Here is an 18749-nt window from a genome sequence, read left to right as displayed (position 1 = left end):
GGCTTATCGCTCTCTAATCTTCTCACTGCCTTCTTATCATAATTTGCCATCTACGCCAATTTCTTAAGGCGTAAATATCAGCACATTTTCACCTAAATTCCCCTTGATCAAACGCCTAGCGGTATTCGTACTATTGCCAGTGAACTTTGAAACCGTGTTCAGATATAGAACTTATGTTTATTGCCAGCATACAAGCTATTTAATATTTCTTGCAATTTAATTTCCAATCATAACACCGTCTTTATGTTTAGAATTGTTTTAAATTGTTGATTTATTTTTCTAGTAATGAATAAATAAATAAATAATAGAAATATAATAAAATGAATGAAAAATGTCAATGTTGTTTCATATGCATTTATTTAAAAAATAAATTAAATTGGTGTTATTGCCACATTATTATTTATAACAATATTTATTTGTTTATATATACAAGATTCTATGTAAATAAACACTCGACTGATAGATAATTAAATTGCAAGAATTATTAAAATATCTAAAGACACTGGCAAAATATATTCACCTTTGTAACATAAATATACTCATTCAGTAATTATTATTTTACTAATAAATAATAATATTTAATTTCGTTTTCCTTAAAAAGCACAGAACAACAATTTATATATTTTATCTATTATATTTTTTCTGTTCATTTACAACAAATTGATAAAATGTCATAAAAGTGTAATAATCTACCCTGAATAGCCCTGTGTAAAAATACAATGCATTCTAAAAAAAATTTCAACTGCCTTTGAATAATTACTAAATAAAAAAATTGTGACTGATGATGGAATTATTCCAATGGGTGCCAATAAATGCATAGGCCTACAAGACATGAACTGGTGTTGCAAAGAATATTGATGGATACATGTAAAATACAAAATGATGGGTGATTCAAATACTGATTTTTTTTTTTTAAAATAAGAATCCTAAATAAAATGAAAGGAGAATATTTTCAGATATTGTTTTTTTTTTGTTCAGCACTGATTAATAATTTATACAAAATTGGGTTTTGGCTTTTTTCTAAAATAAAATAAAAATGAACTAAAAAAAAAAATTCAAGTTCAAAAACAACAATAAGAAAGTCTGTGACCCTTAAAATTTGTCTATACAGGGAACATTTACAATAACGTTAAAGAAATCCTAAAATTTCTTCAAAGAGCACTTTGTCCTATTATTTTTACACTCTATTTTACAACACTTTGCCTTAAATAACCGACATATTAAACATACAAAGGGGTTTACGCACATTTATTAACGGTAGTCAACAGTTATAGTGAATGTGTGATGAAACTGCATTGAAGAAAAGTATCTAGCCTACCTTTTAAAAATGAATTCCAAATGTACACAAAAAGGAGGTGATTCACAATTAATAGAGTTCACAGACAATTGAGTCATTTTTGGTATCTTTGAGTGAAAGCTTTTTTTGGGGAGTTTCATTATAAGTTCTCGGCACATCCATACTGTCGTTCGACTTTTTATTATTCATCTCTTTTTCTGTCGATCAATATTTATATATTCTTATATTATTTACTATGTCAATATGCATAATATAAAATTATTAACTGTCTTTTCTGCGAGACTTCTTTTTTTCTGCGGAACTACTGTTTATCAATATATATATATAGACTATAGTTCACGAATAAGTCAAAATTAAAACAATGTTTACACAGACACATTTACACCAAATAACTGAATGTTTTAGCAAAATTTGTACCCATATGAAGTCCGAGCTTAAATCGTTTATTTATTCTCAAGTTACATATCATATATAGTTCAGAACTTCGTGCAATCGTATGCATATGGGTTGCTTGATTTATAAGGGGTTCGGAAAGCTAGTTGACAACTTGAAGCGGATTGTCCTTGCCCCTGAGCACTAAGAAGTCTTTGAGAATCGAACATATCCCGAACATTTGGAAATGGCGAGGTTGTGAAGTCCGTACCGTGATTTAATTCGGATGATGAGGACATATACCAACTATTTTGTCGCGGAAACGAGCTGGGCTGCGTCACAGAGAATACACTTGGATTAAGTCCATTTGATGGTGGAATCGACGCATGGGGTGAGTTACAACCATGTCCCTCGTCCGATGATTGCGAAAGAGACGATTGTTGCGCGATCGACATATGTTGAGATCCACTGGGAAACACGGCTTGAGCACTGCACGGGTAGTTATAGGTGGAGGGAGTGTTCTGGGTCGTAGGATTACGATATAGATCAGTTGATCGAGAATAGGATAAAACTTGCGGTGACACTAAAGGTGGTGGCCGACTAGTAATATAACTGTTAGCAGAGTTGATATCGCAGTTAGAAACTCCGTGATTCGATGTCATGAGATTTTCCACGGAAAAATTGCTGCACGGCCCGCCGTCAATAGGATCATGAGGAATAGGTAAAGAGTTAGCAGTAGGTGGGCGTGGTGCAGACATGCATTCACTTTTTGGAGAGTCCATCGGTTCTAGCTTGGTGCTCGATAACACGGGTGATGAATCCAAATTATTTTGATGATTCTCCTTCTCAACTTTGACCATTAAATCAGGACTTCCGGCATTGCTGGATACTGATGTTTCACCATTTAAATCGCCATTTTCGTGTGCTTTAACCTTGTCCTTGTCTTCCAAATCACGTTTTTCCCGATCGTCCTTATCCGCTTGAGCCAACTTCTTTTTGAAACGTCGTCGTCGTCGAAGATAACTTCCGTTATCAAACATATTGTAACTATCAGGATCTAGTGTCCAATAGCTACCTTTACCTGGTTTCTTGTCGTCACGGGGTATTTTCATGAAACACTCATTCAGGGACAGATTATGACGAATACTGTTCTGCCACCCTTGTTTATTTTCCCTGTAGAAGGGGAAACGATCCATAATAAAAGCATAAATACCATTTAACGTTACTCGTTTCTCCGGGCTGCTCTGTATAGCCATGGCGATCAAGGCGATGTAGCTGTATGGAGGTTTAACCATATCCTTGGACATGTGGTGCTGTGGAGCGTAGGTTCCATACGGGGAGGGTCGGGCAACAGCATAATTCTCCGGTCCGTACATCGACATTCCTCCCATGGCCATGCCAGTATATCCACCATGACGATAGTAGTTCAGGTTGTTTTGATCTCCGAGAAACGGCACCATTCCAAGACTGGAACCATTGGGGATGCTGGAAACCCCAGCCGTAGAGTAGGGAGACTGTAGTCCGGCGTGCTGCATGCCTCTGTTAACAGAGATAACACTAAATATTACTAAAAGTCACACTCGTATGTTTGTTATAGTCGGTACTGATAGAGCAAAGTCCCTCACAACCATACAGATATATACATCGACATGTGATTCGATGCGCTACTACTACGCCATAAAAGGTTTTAAGCTCCGCCCATAACACTGCACTAGCCAATGAGAAAATCGAGTTCGGTGTTTGACAGCTAAATGACCACACACTGAAGCACGTTCAACCAAGAGCGCTATGTCATAACACGGCGCGATGAGCATATAAATTAATTGATCATTTCAGCTAGAGCATCAATATAGTCGAGCGAGACGAGAAAAACTCAGTAGGGTCTGGTGTTGGGGAAACGATACGAGACTGTTTTGTAGTATAAACTCAGTCTCTTCAATATGCTTATACATTAACACGCGACCCCTGCCAAATGTTTTCGCTTTAGATAGCATTTTCAAGAGCGGCGTTGAGTAGTTTTGTATATAAAACGATTATACTCTACAGTAAACGAGGTAAATGCGCCCGATGGCCACCACTTGTTTAAAAAGTTCAGGAAATACCCCAAATCTACTATAGACTGTCCAACATAGAATTTAGTCACAATTTTTACATTTTTCTCAACATATTATTTTCAAAAAGCGTGAATCATATGTGTAATCGGAACCCTCTTCCCCTTTCCCGGGGCTTTTAATTTACTAGTTGGTATTGTTCAGAATCTTGAGGCTGTCTCCAGCTGGCATACATTACAGTTCCTGGGAATACGATTAAATTACTTGCATATTGCGGACCAAGTCTAAATGCGATACCCAGAGCGCTTACAACAAGTCGCAAATCCAAAAAACACCAAATATATTTTTTTGTTGAAGTAAAACGAAATAAGGTCTTTATGTCGGAATTTGGATAAGAGAGTCAGAGGATCTATTTTAAAACGGAGGTTTGATTTTACTAAATGCGTTGCTGCCAAATTTCTGCTCAAAACCGGGTCACTTACAGGCGATGGCTCTCACGAACAAATAGCTTTTTGTTTTATGTCGTATTGTCATAATGTCCGGCCAGGCTTTCAATAAATTTTACTAAAATATTTTAAAATGAGCAACAGCCCTCCCAGAGTGGCATAAATGCTTAAATTCCCGCACCCTATGTTGTTAAGGTCAGCACAGACTCTTTGTCCTTTTAATTCTGCCAGACTTTTTTCTCTGTTGTTGAAAGTCCCGAGTCAGAACCCCAAGATTCCTTGGCGTCATAAATTTGTCGATCGAGGCTGGAGGTCGAGAAAGGTGCCCGTTAACAGCCTTATTAAATTATTTCAATAATTCCATATGAGTGTCCTAAAAATATCTAGTCTAATCTAATAAATTTGGACGAACTGTACTCACTCTATATACACGTCGAATGATAAACAATACACTAGACAGATATGTTATATAGTTCATAAATATCATATAACAATTTTAAAATACTTTACAACATTCATTGTCAGCGCCTTTTAAAATGAAAAATAACACAATAGTTGACGCGAATAAGCACTCGGTATGATGAAAAACAATTTTAAAGGAACGAATTAGTCATCTAGGTCTAAAATATTGAATGAAATAGGCTTCGGTGTCTCATAAGTCTCATAAACAATTCTTAGGTCATATTGAGACTAATGTAGTAATTGGTATTTTTATGTTTTATTTAAGCGAAGAACCCGTATCTGCTTTTCTGTCTTAGATTTAACTATGTGTGATGAAAATATCGGGTGTTCTAGAGGCATTCAGCTTACTATGCCTGGTACATTACCCCTTTCACTAATAATTAGAATAACCAATGGTTTAAAAAATTAAACGCATTTACTAGTTTCAAACGACTGTCTTTATTAGCCAAGTTCGTGCAAAGCAATAGAACGTCAAACCCCATTTCATTCATCCCGCTTTAAACGATTTATAGTTAAATAACAAAGTTTGTGCACTTACTTTCCAAATAGAAGCATCCCGCCAAATCAACGTTTCGGTAGGTATATGGACGGCGTTTAATTAATCTTTATCTGAAATGAGAAGAAATAGATATTCTGGTAATATAATTCATATTTTCCATTTTCTTTAATATAAATTGTTTTAGTGTCATTTAGTAATTGAAGTGGAAATACAAGGGGCACAATTATATGGAATACAATCACTGTTTGTTACTGAACGATGTATTCCATAGAAGTGTGTCCTATGTGTTTTTCGGCCTGACAAGGACAGCCGTCTAGTCCTTCGGATGAGACGAAAAACCGAGGCCCCGTGTATACATTAGAATGCACGTAAAAGATCCCTTGGCAGTTGGAATTCGATATAAGAGTAGGCGATTGTGCCGCTGCCCGGGCAAAATTTCCCTCATAGCTCACTGTATGGCGTATGCCCGTCTTCATTAGCCCAGTGTAGGAGCAGAACAGTAGGACGTTAAACCCCATTTCATTTCATTTCATTTCATTTCCTATGTGTTTTCGTTTAACATAAAAATGGCCCGCATAAATTTAGATATCTATTGAATTATTAAGATTACTCCACTAAATTTGGACACATTTAGTATTCATTTAATAGAATTGAAGTTACATTTTGTATTCATTTAATAGAATTGAATTGAATTGAACTTACATTTTGTATTCATTTAATAGAATTGAAGTTACATTTTGTATTCATTTAATAGCATTGAAGGTACATTTTCGTCAATTTTAAGATCGATCAATGAAGACCCACCTATCGCCCCATCATTAATTAGTGATTTACTGATAATAATCCAAAAACCTAGAATAAACTACACCCCTTTAACGTAATTAGTGTAATTACCTACCAAAATAACTCCACCCCCTCTTTTACAACCACGCCCATTTTAATCTTTTAAACAATAGCTGTCAATCGCCGGCCTAGTCTTATTGATTTCAGAATGCTACACTTGCTGTATAATGTGCAAGTTCTTGGATCAAAAAGCTCATCAATGCAATTTTGTTTTTGACTGAATTGTATAACATTATTTTAATTTTTTTTTCTTTGTATAACACATAGCTAGTATTTCCTTTACAATTCTAAGCACAAACGCTGTACAGATACTTGTTTGTCTTCGTGATACTAGCGAAAGTTTTGGGGTTTCAAATCTGCGGTTATCTCCTCAATTTTCCATATATGGATTTACATTTTAATAATAGAAATCAGGAAAATATATGACACTATTTTGATTTTGGACAGAAAATAATCATGTCAAAATCTAATTCAATTTGTCCAGAAATCACACCCACTTTAAAAAAAAAACCCGCACCACATCCGTGTGAAAAATATCGGTTCCGGTCTTTGTGTGATCACTAAGCAGTCAGGTGGGTATTCTTATTTTAACCCTCATATTGCGGTCATTTTACGCCTGGATGGTCAATTTTATGAATTTTACTTTTTATTAACTAAAATGCAATTAATTAAGATGACAAAACTAACAAATAAACATCCGCTTTATTAAAATCTTAACAAGCCAAGCACACTTTCTTTATAGCTAACAATTACAACCAACAATCTAACTACAGCGTCTTCATTCTTCAGACAGAAATCAAATTTAAACCGTTTGTCGTGTTCCAATAAGCTCAATAATGCTTTTCTGCCATTGCCAGGGGCCAGAAAAGATTTCTGGAAAGATCATTCATGGCCAGACCAGTTCAAACATTTAGCTATTAAAGTAGCTTTCAAGTCGTAGCGTAGAGGCCATATTGGCGATCAAGTCATTCGAAGTAAATTTGGCGGCATATAGGCCGTAGAAAATTGCATCCTTTGATAGAATCAATGATGATTGTTGGCAGGTTGCAGCCTGAGGGTGCCAAGCGCGATATTTGTCTTATCCCGTGTTGCACTTTCACAAATTGATCAAATCTGCTCTGACACCTCTATTGTTAAAAGCTAGGTAGTCAATAATCGTGTATGTTGTCCTGCCATCGGTAAAATTCAAGTTGAGTTAAATCTCAGAAATAGTTCGTGTTAAAGACGGAGATTTGCTATTTCAGTCAGATTAGACTGATTGCCACCAATAATTATATCAATATGATTGACCGATCCTCGTCTATATTTAACATCAACCTAAACTGCCAGAAGCGACATGATTGAAATGGTCAGTATTTGTTAATTGTGTGTATGGTCAACGAAGATAAATGTTTACATATTAATTATAATAAATGAATATTAACTAAAACTCAGCTGTATCAATGGGCAATAAGTAAGTAACTAAATAAATATGGTCATTTAAATCTATAATCGGCTTTCAAAACGGATTTGGAACAGAAAATTATAAAACAATGAGATTACACGTACATTAAATAAAACCAAAATTGAATGCACACAATTTCATTTATTTGGTAAATGAAATGAAATGGGGTTCACATCTTGCTTCTCTCCTGTTTATCTTGCTTCTCTCCTATGCAGACATACGCCATGCAGTGTGGCCAGTGTCGCAAGGGCATACTTTTTGTTAAAAAACAAATTCAACTGCCAGGGGATCTTTAGCGTGGCGGCCAATACCGGGATCCAGCCCAGGACCTTCTGATTATTAGTGGGTGGAACTAACCAGTGTCCATTTTATGGTGTTTTAAGTTTATACATTTTTTTGTTTTGGATTAAACTCGTTCAATAAAGTCAATCAGGTCGTAATATAACGGATAGCCTTGGTCCTTTAGCTCTTCCAGTAGATTTTAATCGATTTAACTGTACTTGCATCCTCCACGTGCACGTGAAAACCCTTGGCAGTTGGAATTCGATATAAGAGTAGGCCGTAAAACAATTACCCTCATAGGACATTGTATGGTGTATGGCGCCTTCATTATCCCAGTTCGGAGCAGAACCATAGGACGTTAAACCCCATTTCATTTCATTGACGCACGATTAAATTGAACACAGAAAAATGTTGAGACAATGCAAAACCCAATATCCATTGAAGTTTATTTTATTAAAAAAGGGTAAACATTAATGCAAACTAACAACAAATTAGCACCTTCTCGATCAAGAAATAAAAAGCGCAAGCTTTAAACCGGGAAATGAAAGAAACTGGTGTTCCCAAGAATCCATGTGATGCAAGGATTAAAACATACAATCCTATTTTTTAATGTTTGCAGCCTCCTATTGATCGCCGATTGGATCGAAAGAAATACACGCGATATGTATATGTCCAAAAATTAAATAAAAATATAAAATAATAAAAAAGATCTAGACATTGTTTTCAAAATCGACAAAATATAAAGAAAACAGTGTTCAGCTTATAGACAAATTACAAAGAAAATATTTTGCAGCATAAAACTACAATGAACATCAAACTTAAATATATTACATTGCGCATCACAATCTAAACTATACAGCCTTGTACATCAATCTACACAAAACCACAATGCGCATAAAGATACACCATATGACATTGCGCACCAAACTGTACAATACAACATTGCACACAAACTTAAACATACATTATGTAAGAGATAAAGCTGCCTATTGCAGGTCTTTCTTTAGGCCTGAACTGTCATCTAAATTATTATCCAGACCATAATCAACTCTCGGTTTCATCGCTAGTCTGTGATATTTACTGAATTAGGATCCGATCTGCTGCTCAACGCTGCTTAAATTAGGAAATGGATACCGACTTTAGTAATAATGGTCGAGGCTAGGCCCATAATTCAATCGCTAAATTCTCGGTTCAGAGTGGATCAATTTGACTGACATTTTCAGCAAATTCCCTTAACATTATCTAGTTTTTAACTATTAAAGGTGCATTATGGGAGATTACATAAAGACCTGGCAGTTCTCCCTACATTGCGAATCAAATTACGCTATGCCACATTGCGCATCAAACTAAAGTATACCATATTGCGCATAAAATTATACTATACAACATTGTTCATAAAACTGCAATATACCACTTTGCACATAAATCTTTGCTACACCACATTGCGCATACGACTACACTATACCACATTGCGCAAAAAAAACTACACATTGCGCATTAGCAACCAAACACTACTACATTAACCACTCCGAGCACAGGCATACTTACTATATTTCGTATATAAATAAGGAATGAGTGCCACAAAATTTCAGAAAAAGACGGCAATTGAAGATGTCAGTCAAAGCAAGAATTATAAAATATAGAAAAGAAAATGGAAATGACCAATTTATACCAACATGGGCAACATGATAAAAAGTGTTCTTGTGCACGTTCCTTTATAGGCTAACAATCGAAAATCTGCGTGTTATGTTTTCATTATCGCATATCCGCACTTGTCACCATTGCGTGCAGTTAATCAACAAAAAGTGACCGCGCATTGTGAAGACACTATTCTTGAAAATTGAATAAAGGGACAGGAAGAACTTAACTAGCAATAATTGACAATCAAACATTTAATTTGCGTTCAACCCGATCAAACTGTAATTAGCCAAAACGTAAATATCGGTATCGGATCGACTCGGCCATTATGCGAAAATTTAATAGGAAAAAATGGGTTATAATACCAGGCCGATGAGATTTCTTTAAAAGGTCAAACAGTTTCTTTCCATTTATCGTGATAGCAATAATTGTATTATTAACTCAATGCAATAAAACGCGGAATTAAAAAGTATTTCTTCAACGTTTATGCTATACATGGCATTGACAACGATTATTTATAATGTTTGCGTCATAAACTGACATTAGTAACCCGCTGTATACCATATTATAATACCTTAGGTATTACGCAACGCGACAAAAACAAATACCATTTTTGACAACGGCATCTTCTTAGGTACTGGGTGGAAAAGTAACCTGGTCAATCAAAAACAAAATATCTTTTACTGTAGACACGCACTGACCAGTCCGTATTTTATCCTCGAATTATTTTACCATCATAAAATGACTTCCGACGTACGTTCGGAAAGGACTGAAAAACAAAAATTAAATACTAACTTACCCGGTGTAAATATATATAAAATTAAACCAAGCGTTGTGGCGAAATTCTGCTATCCTCCGAGAAGGCGTAGTGACTGTGTAAGAGTTTGAACATGGACTACTCACTATCCGTGAATCTATTCGTTTATGTTACCGTCATTTATGTTTTTAGAGATAATATTCGGTATTTGGAGTCTGTGCCTGGCTTAACCTTCGACTCGACAATGTATATGTTCATAATTTGTTTCAACTATCTTATATTGATCATAAATGTTAGAAATGTGTTCTTAAGGTAATTGATATGTAATTCTTAGTATGTTTTTATCATATTCCTCTTCCAAACTTGCTTACAAAGATTAGCTGACAAAACAAAGAGAATGTTGCCGGGCGGGTATATCGTTCTTTCATATCGTATATAGCTTTCAGCTCCCACGGAACGAAGGAGCTGGTCTGTTTTAGATATTGGTCAAACACAAACGACTCGTGAACCTGTCGATAGAAAAGTTCTGATGAAAACCATCGTTGTAAGTTATTCCATATTTTGTCAATGTGAAAAATATACTCGAGTAACGGTTCCCTGATTTCCTTCAGAATGTAATGTGATATTTAGTTTGTGTCGATATGATACGTCTCAATGTACGAAAACAAACATATTTTACTCACAAGTCATAAATTATGATATTAAAAGCACCCAACGATATTTATAAAAAGTAGTCTCGTTCATCCTTTAAGGCCACTATGCGTCTAAGATTTGTTTTCATATTATGACAACATACTTTACGCGAAAGTCAAAAATGGTTTTAAAGACATCATACTTTACGCGAAAGTCAGAAATGGTATTAAAAACATAATACTTTAGGTAAAAGTCAGAAATGTTTCTAAAGGCCCCATACTTTACGCGAAAGTCAGAATGGTGCTAAAGACCCCAAGAGATATTTACAAACAGACGTTGTCGTCCCTTGGTGGATATTTAAAGAAATTCAGTTCCTTTTTCTTCTGAATACCAAACACATCTTACATTTTATATTGAATATTTTTGCAACAAAGCTATTCAGCAAAATAACACAATATCCAGGCAAAATTGTCCCCTCTCCACCCACCCATCCATTTTAATACACTTATGAAATGTTCATTTCATTTTTATATGGGATTTAAAGTAACTGAGCGTGATTGCGGGGATATAGGAATCCCTTGCAAACTGCAATATTGTAGAAAATATCAGTCCAAAAATGGTCCCATTCCGATTAGGATTTACAAAGATATGGCAAAGTGAAATACTGCCCCCTATGTAAATGTACATTTTAATTTTATGGTTTCATATTACCGTGGATTAAGCCAAGCGAAATATTTGATAGTATCCGAAAAATACAAAACACGCAAAGTTAGTTTAATGATCGAAATAATAACCCCCCCCCCCTTTCTCTCTCTTTAAATTCACTGTTGGTAAATGATTATAATAAGATAAAATTTTATTGTATCATTGCATCCACCAATGACAGCATACACAGTTTAAACATTTATAATAAGATTCTGAAGGTTCATATAGAACCCCAGCGATAAAGGGTTAACAGGATATACTCAAAATATACAAAGGAGATAATCTTCTAACCTTATATTAATAAATAATACAGATAAAATTGAATTAAATATACTCATTGATGGTTACGCCATATGAGTGATATTTTTAACTTTTAACACCTAATCTCCGCATATTTCACCGGCGATCATATTAAAAAAACGAACTTATCTCCATCCGCATTCACTGCTAGCATTTAACACAAAACACTGTTTATATACTGAACTTTCATTGCGGTTACTTTGAAAGCAAAAATTATTTAAAAGCTAATTTAAAATCTGTCACATTTACTTAATATAAGTATGCTGTATTTGAACATTTAAGTTTTATTCTGGTACTTCAGTTGTTTTTATTATGGTCTATAACCTCTATACAATTAACCCCCAACTCTCCGAATCCGAAATTTTTAGTTTTGTGAGTTTCTGATGTGTTCTGTATAGTATAAGCTTGCTTCGCCATTTATTTGTGGAAATACGTTTTATTTATTTCAAAATATTTATATTACAATAGTTTTTCTAATCCATTTACTATTTAATTGTTACTTCACTCCCAAACGCAGACTTTAATTCATTGGTAAATTAAATCATTAATACGTTTAGTTTAAATTCAATAAAGTAGTAATATCAAAAAAAAATAGTCATTTTAAACAAAACAATAATAAAGAAAAGAAATGGTTTGGTTATCTACACTTTTATTTAACAAATAAATTTGAAATCCGAGCAAAACAAATGCAAACACACCAGCACGATGGACTTATACACTCGGTGATATGCTGTTCAATGGTCTCAACAATGAAGTAACACCTTTACCGTATCTCATAAACAGGGGTCATTAAATTCTATAAGGAAAAAAAGGTATTCAATGTCTTACATAATTTCAGTAACCTGAGTTTTTTGTTTGTTTATACTCAACAAACCAGGGTAACCTGTTTATCTAATACCTGACGAGGACCAGCTAAAATGGCGGGGTATTTTTTCAGAGCAAAGGAAAGTGTGGACTACGACACCAGATCAAGTGTTCCGTGTGATGACAATTTCTTTACAATACCTTCAACGTCAATAGATTCAGATTCACAGAAGCGAAGGTCAGAACTGCTATATGAACATATAGAAGTATCATTTTCATTATTAATAATTCTCAATTTCATGCTCGTATTCATATTGACATTAATGCACGTTCATTTGATATAAAAACTATTGTACGAATCACGTGTCTGTAATGTGCTCATTTCTCGGGCAGGCACGCGTGTGTTTCTGGGTAAATTTGTATATAATGATGTTTACTGAAATTTCGCACGATTTCAAGTAGGATTATGTTCTATTTGAGCTTTAATAGTATTCATTTGCGACATGAGTGTAAACGATATGCTCTTATTCATTCGACCTCTTGGGGGTTGTTGCCTTTGATAAAGCGCTTGATTTTTGATAATACCATCTTGTTGGAGCCATTTGTGAAGAGAGCTTGATTTAAAAATGAGATTTTCGTCTGAAGATACATCTAGTAAAACCTAAGTTAATAGCGAATGAAAATAACATTAAATATTATTTAAACTATTAGCCAATTTTTACTTTTTTTCACACAACATGTAATTTGTAAGAAACTTGCAAATTACCCAGATAACAGTCCTCTGTGGACAAAACGTCTGACACAACCCTTCACGATTATACTCTAGAAACAAACAAACAGATTATACGAAACCTCGACGCCATCTCATTTACTTCATTTATAAAACTGTGTTGTGGCAAAAACATGATCTGGAAAGCACAAGTACGTCTTAAGTGTTGGATTCAAAGGATTGAAACTTATAAGTGTTGTAAATTGAACAAAATTTGTTTTCTTTTGTTTATTTCGCAATAAACTCGAAAGATGAAATTCCTTATGATCGGCTTCTTGTAGTGGACACAAATATTTTTGTAACTATTAATTTCTCTATAACATAGTAAATGATATTAAATTAGTGTCTAAACCACAAAGAAATCTATAATATTGTATACAAATTCACAATAATTTGGAGTTAAGCACATCAATTTCAGATCAGCAGCAATAATTACGATAAATGCTCTGATAGTTATAACAAGTACAATCGTACTATGGACTAGAAACTGACAAGATTGTTTGATGAAATTCAGACATCTAATTCACCACATCGTTCAGAATTGTTCAAAGAACAATCATGCCAATTTTCATGTCGATCGGACTTGAATTGACGGAGAAATGTGCTTTTTCGAAGAGCATCAGCCAAGAACAAGAAGAAGAAGAAAAACAGGATGACCATTTCCTGGTCCAAAATTGAAGGACCTAGTTAATAAACTACTAATAGTGTCTTCTTATTTTGCGCACAATCCTATCAAAGTTAATGGCCAAGGCGCATTTGGCTATTGAAAAACTAAGGGTTTTAAGTTTTGAATTTTGTATAGGATTTGTGTTAATAAATCGAGTTCCAGTGTATACTATTCCAAATTAATCATGTATTGCTAAATGAATACTGGACATGTATTTTATAAACTTGGTATTGGAAGTGTTTAAAAAATGTAGTCCCATTGTATACAATTTCGAATTAATTATTTATTGCTAAATGCATATCTAGCCCCACTCCGAATATGCCATTTATTGCTCAGTGAATACTCGGAATATGTTGAACTTTGCATACGAAGTGTTTAAAATCTAGCCCCAGTCCGAAAAAAATCATTTATTGCTTAACCCATACTGGACCTAAATTTACGTTATTGTTGGAAAAGAATACATTATCCGGTGGGAGGGGGGTAGCCCTTGCTCAGCTACATGACAAAAATGGTAAAACAACATTTTTTATGAGAAAAGTGTCACGGTCGTGTGATTTATCCTTTATCAAGTTATGGTGGGATTGGATGGGCATTCAAAGTGCGAGAAAATGATATAGACATATGTGATATCACAATTAATGCTCTGCCTTCATCAAAAAACATCCACGCCGTCGATTCTCCCCATTATATTTGGCGTCATAGCTGTGCAAAAACTCTATTTTAGGCTCTTGTTAAGTTATCTGTGCCCAGGCGTATTGGAAACAAATAAACGAATAGTTAATGTGATGAATTTTCTTGATATTTTGGTGTTTGACACAGTCGCGGTTGGTTTTTGTTTTTCTGTTTTGCTTCCTTAAAGTTTCCTGTCAAAGTCGTGCAGAACTGATTTTATTGCATATCAGTAAAACTAACCCAGATATACGCCAAAATGACGTTTTCAAGACCGGGGGGAGAGGAGACCCCCCCCCCCCCTGCAAAAATTCCCGGATCCGCCCCTGTATTGTACTCACTCTATCGAACACAATGTTTTGCGGTTGCCCACACTCGATGAACATCATCTTGTGAGCTTGATAGCACGATCTAAGGAATGGGTCAGAGGATCTTCAATATCTATCAAAATCAAACAACTGTCTTAAGTACAGATTGTGGGGTGTCATAGTAATGATTCCTGGACTCCTCAACTATTGCCCCTTTTGGCGGTTTCTCACATGAGATGCTGATATTCGGGTGTTAGAATGACTCATGTACGTGTATCTAAGCTGCAATAACGTGCTAGGCATAAATTTATGTCTCATGGGCGATAACCATAGCCTAATATGCTAAAGTGTATGCCCCTCTAATTTGAGAGGACAGTCGAGTAATCTAGATTCCATTATGTGGGTAGTTATCTGTATAACACGAGTATTATTCATGCTAATATAACTGAAGAATGTCAGTCGCCCTCATTCTCTAACGTGTGAGTTCCTCAATTAGCCAATGTTTCCATATTGAAGATCTGAGTAGCAAGATAAGTATTATGTGTAATGATGATGTTTGGAGAAACACGACCCGTGTTCATCTTGTCTAAATTACTATTATCATGATATGGTATGTGCGATTGGGAAAATACAATAATATTTGCTGTATAAACCAGAATGATCTGAGATGTTCCGACAACGTGGACGTTTATCGTCTAATTCACATCTTCACTGTAACGTTTAACGTCAACTATGAAAATAACAGAGAGTATTATGAAAACTTCCCATTTCCCTTAATAGATGGCATGGTCCATTAAACTTCTATCATCTAATCAAACATTTCTTTAGTTACGATTGGCACCGGTTTCTACAAACAGTCAACACACTAACAGATGTACAAGCAACATCAGCAAACAAATTAACCAATTTAGGGAACTTCAATCCAAAAAGAAATTTCTTATGTTTCGCTACATCAAAGATTTTCGGAGTGTAAATGGGGTTGGCTTTGCCTTAGGGTGTTCCTAGCACAGGTGTTAGTTTGTAGGACGAATATCTTATGTCTTTTCGTACCGTATCACCCCACAACTTAAAACATTTTATTACGTTACATGGGCCACACATATTACTTGATCCAATTATCGCTGGATTTATTTGTATCTTTCCATCTTAGCGTATTTCACTATTATACTTTGAACTTTTTACCCGTAATTTTCTAGTATTCCGTGCTTCATATATTCACACGAATTCACACAGAGCAGAAGCGCGCTTCTTTACGAAAATACCTGGTACTGACTAAGATCAAATTTTAAGCATGAAAAGAACTATTATACGCTCAAGGATTGTTTTGTGTCCTCTCTGGGTGATGGATAGTGCGAACCAACAGTGTATTAAATAGCAATATGAAGTAAGTCTTCTCGACAACTCTCCTTCTATAGTTCTCAATAGGTTATAACACCTTAACATGATGATACGGACAAACACCACTGAATCGCTTAGGTGTGCCTTTCACCAATAAGGAGTTATTTGATGAGCTTTTAGAGTTTGAGTTACACTTTAGTTGTTGGTTTGTTCAATCAAAGTGAATACAATGTGGGTAAACAGAGAAAAGGCAGGTAGAACAAGAGAAGCTCGGGCAGCCAAGTTGGACACGTGGGTTGAAGTAAAAATCACGCCTCCCTTCAAACGTTTTTTCTTATATAATAGAACAACCGCTAAAGATGATGAATTATACCAACATAACTGTTCATGATACATCCAGTAAATAGTAATTAAATACAGGATTAAGATTTGTTGTGGTTACAAATTCTTAAAGAACGATGGACAGATAGTAGACGACGATCGAGCTAAAGACTTGTCTGGGTTGTAAACTGAAATGGGGTTTAACGTCCTTGACCAACCGGGATAAGTAAGACGGGTATACGACATGCAGTATGCTGTGGGGAACGTTTTTACCACGCTACAGTCAACTGTTTTAGACTTCCACAGTCAAGGTTTATTTGGTGAACCTACTAAGAAAGAAGGAATTAAAATGAACGTCTAACAGCTTTTCAGTTAAAGTTATTAAAATATATTTTTTGTTACCGATGTCGTTTTAAACAATTAAAAACACCCACGTTTTATTATTAATATATTTTATTTATCATCGTTTTCATTTATATGTCTGCGAGAATCTAATTTTGTCGATTTTAGAAACGACGATAAGGTACCATGATTTTTATTGTTTGTTTTTTAATCTTTAAGATCCTATGAAAATCATAGTTTTTGATTTTGCTGCTACAGGTTTGAAATATAGATAATGAACCATGTTCTGTTTATTTCCGTGATTTTATTTTCTAGGGTTTACCAAATCCTGAGTTTTCATAACTGTATTCAACGAAAATTCCCCCAAGCAACACTGGGCATTATACATCATGTATAAGTGGCATAACCATGTGAATAAAACCCCATTTACTGAAACCACTAGTAAAATACATGGTATTAATCCACCGATTACAGGGCCACCCCATCTCAACTCCATATGAGCATAGTGTAATGCTCCAGCTTTCGAGGTCAGTTTTTGATCACCTCTGTAGCGCAGTATGCAAACAATAATCAAATAACGCATCAATTAATTTGATGATCGAGATGCTACGAGTACGACCATTCATTAACCTAGACCTAGTTAACACGCTCTTGTAAGGTGTATCATGTGATGAGAGGGATGTGTATCAATACCATCGTGCATATCATGTTTTATTTCTACGATTGTTACTTGGGTGGTAAACCCTGTGTCTTTACCTTTGTGTACTCTTCGCATCCATGTCAACTCCTAGTTTTGGTAAATCACACAGTGAGGGTGGAGAATCGCATTGTTCCGTCACGCAGGTTGGTTCAAAGGGCAATAATCGCTTGTCTTCAATAGTAGCAACTCATTGTAAACCAATGTTTCTTCAGCTTAATAGAAGTTCTAAATACCAGAATCTACAACAAGGTGTTACTATACAACTTGATGTCTCAAGTAACTCTAAAACTTAGTTGATCTTTCTATCATCCTTCAACCAGCTTATATTTGTTTTAAACCAATTTTCACCTGGGAAGATTAAAACTTTATCAATTTTACATTAAACTGAAAAGTGTCGGATTCGATTTATAAATTGAGACTTGGTGTCAACGTAGTTAATTGAATTTCAATTTAATTGTGTCAAATTTTCACTTGAGAATTAGCCAAACATTAGATTAAAGTATATCGAGTATCACAATTTATCCTACAAAAGCTGTCATAGAGAGAGAAAGAAATGGGTTTTAACGTCCACTATACACAAACTAGGTCAATTTCGGGATAACACATGGTTGAATTTTATTTCAATAATTCGCTTGGGCGTAGCAGTGGGAGGAAACCGGGGGACCCGCAATAATATGTACTGAGAATCGTTCTCAGACCAGATAGCGTTTACATTACGAATATTTAACCGTGCCGTACTGCGAACCGTTCCGAAACGCTTACGTTTGACCCGTTTACACTATAAAAATGAACCGTTCCGTTCTGGGAACCGTTCCCGGCACGCTTAAAATTTGTAATGTAAACGGGGCTTATGAGTAAAACGATGGACCTGTAACCTGGAGGTCCCGGGTTCGTTCAGCGATGCACGATAGAGGGTCTGGTAAGGACATGTTTCTAGTCGTTCGGATGGGATGAAAACTGGGGTCCTCTGTACACATTGACGTACACGTTAAAGAACCCTTGGCAATTACAAATCGAAATAAGAGTAAGCTGTTGTGCCACTGTCCGGGCAACATTTCCTCCGTAGCACACTGCGTGGCGTATATGTTTTCATTAGCCCGAA

General features: G+C 35.3%; 1 protein-coding gene across 2 annotated transcripts in view; it reads right to left on the bottom strand.

The window, feature by feature from the left end:
- Positions 1 to 609: 609 nt before the first annotated feature.
- LOC126816863 (forkhead box protein C2-B) overlaps positions 610 to 18749 on the bottom strand; it is a 31109-nt gene continuing 12969 nt past the window's right edge. The window contains exons 1-3 of one of the 2 annotated variants that reach the window (XM_050543651.2): positions 10134 to 10169; positions 5167 to 5237; positions 610 to 3208 (exon numbers count right to left, since the gene is read on the bottom strand). In XM_050543651.2, the coding sequence (XP_050399608.1) occupies positions 1774 to 3208; positions 5167 to 5183 (1452 nt within the window). In that variant the 5' untranslated portion in view covers positions 5184 to 5237; positions 10134 to 10169 and the 3' untranslated portion in view covers positions 610 to 1773. Of the gene's footprint in view, positions 3209 to 5166; positions 5238 to 10133; positions 10170 to 18749 lie in introns of those variants that run through there. The other variant, XM_050543650.2, reaches the window with a different exon arrangement.

Source organism: Patella vulgata, chromosome 3 (assembly GCF_932274485.2).
Source record: "Patella vulgata chromosome 3, xgPatVulg1.2, whole genome shotgun sequence".
In the NCBI taxonomy this organism is placed as follows: domain Eukaryota; kingdom Metazoa; phylum Mollusca; class Gastropoda; family Patellidae; genus Patella; species Patella vulgata.
The sequence above is the reverse complement of the archived record's forward strand: the minus strand, read 5'-3'. Positions and strand labels throughout refer to the sequence as shown.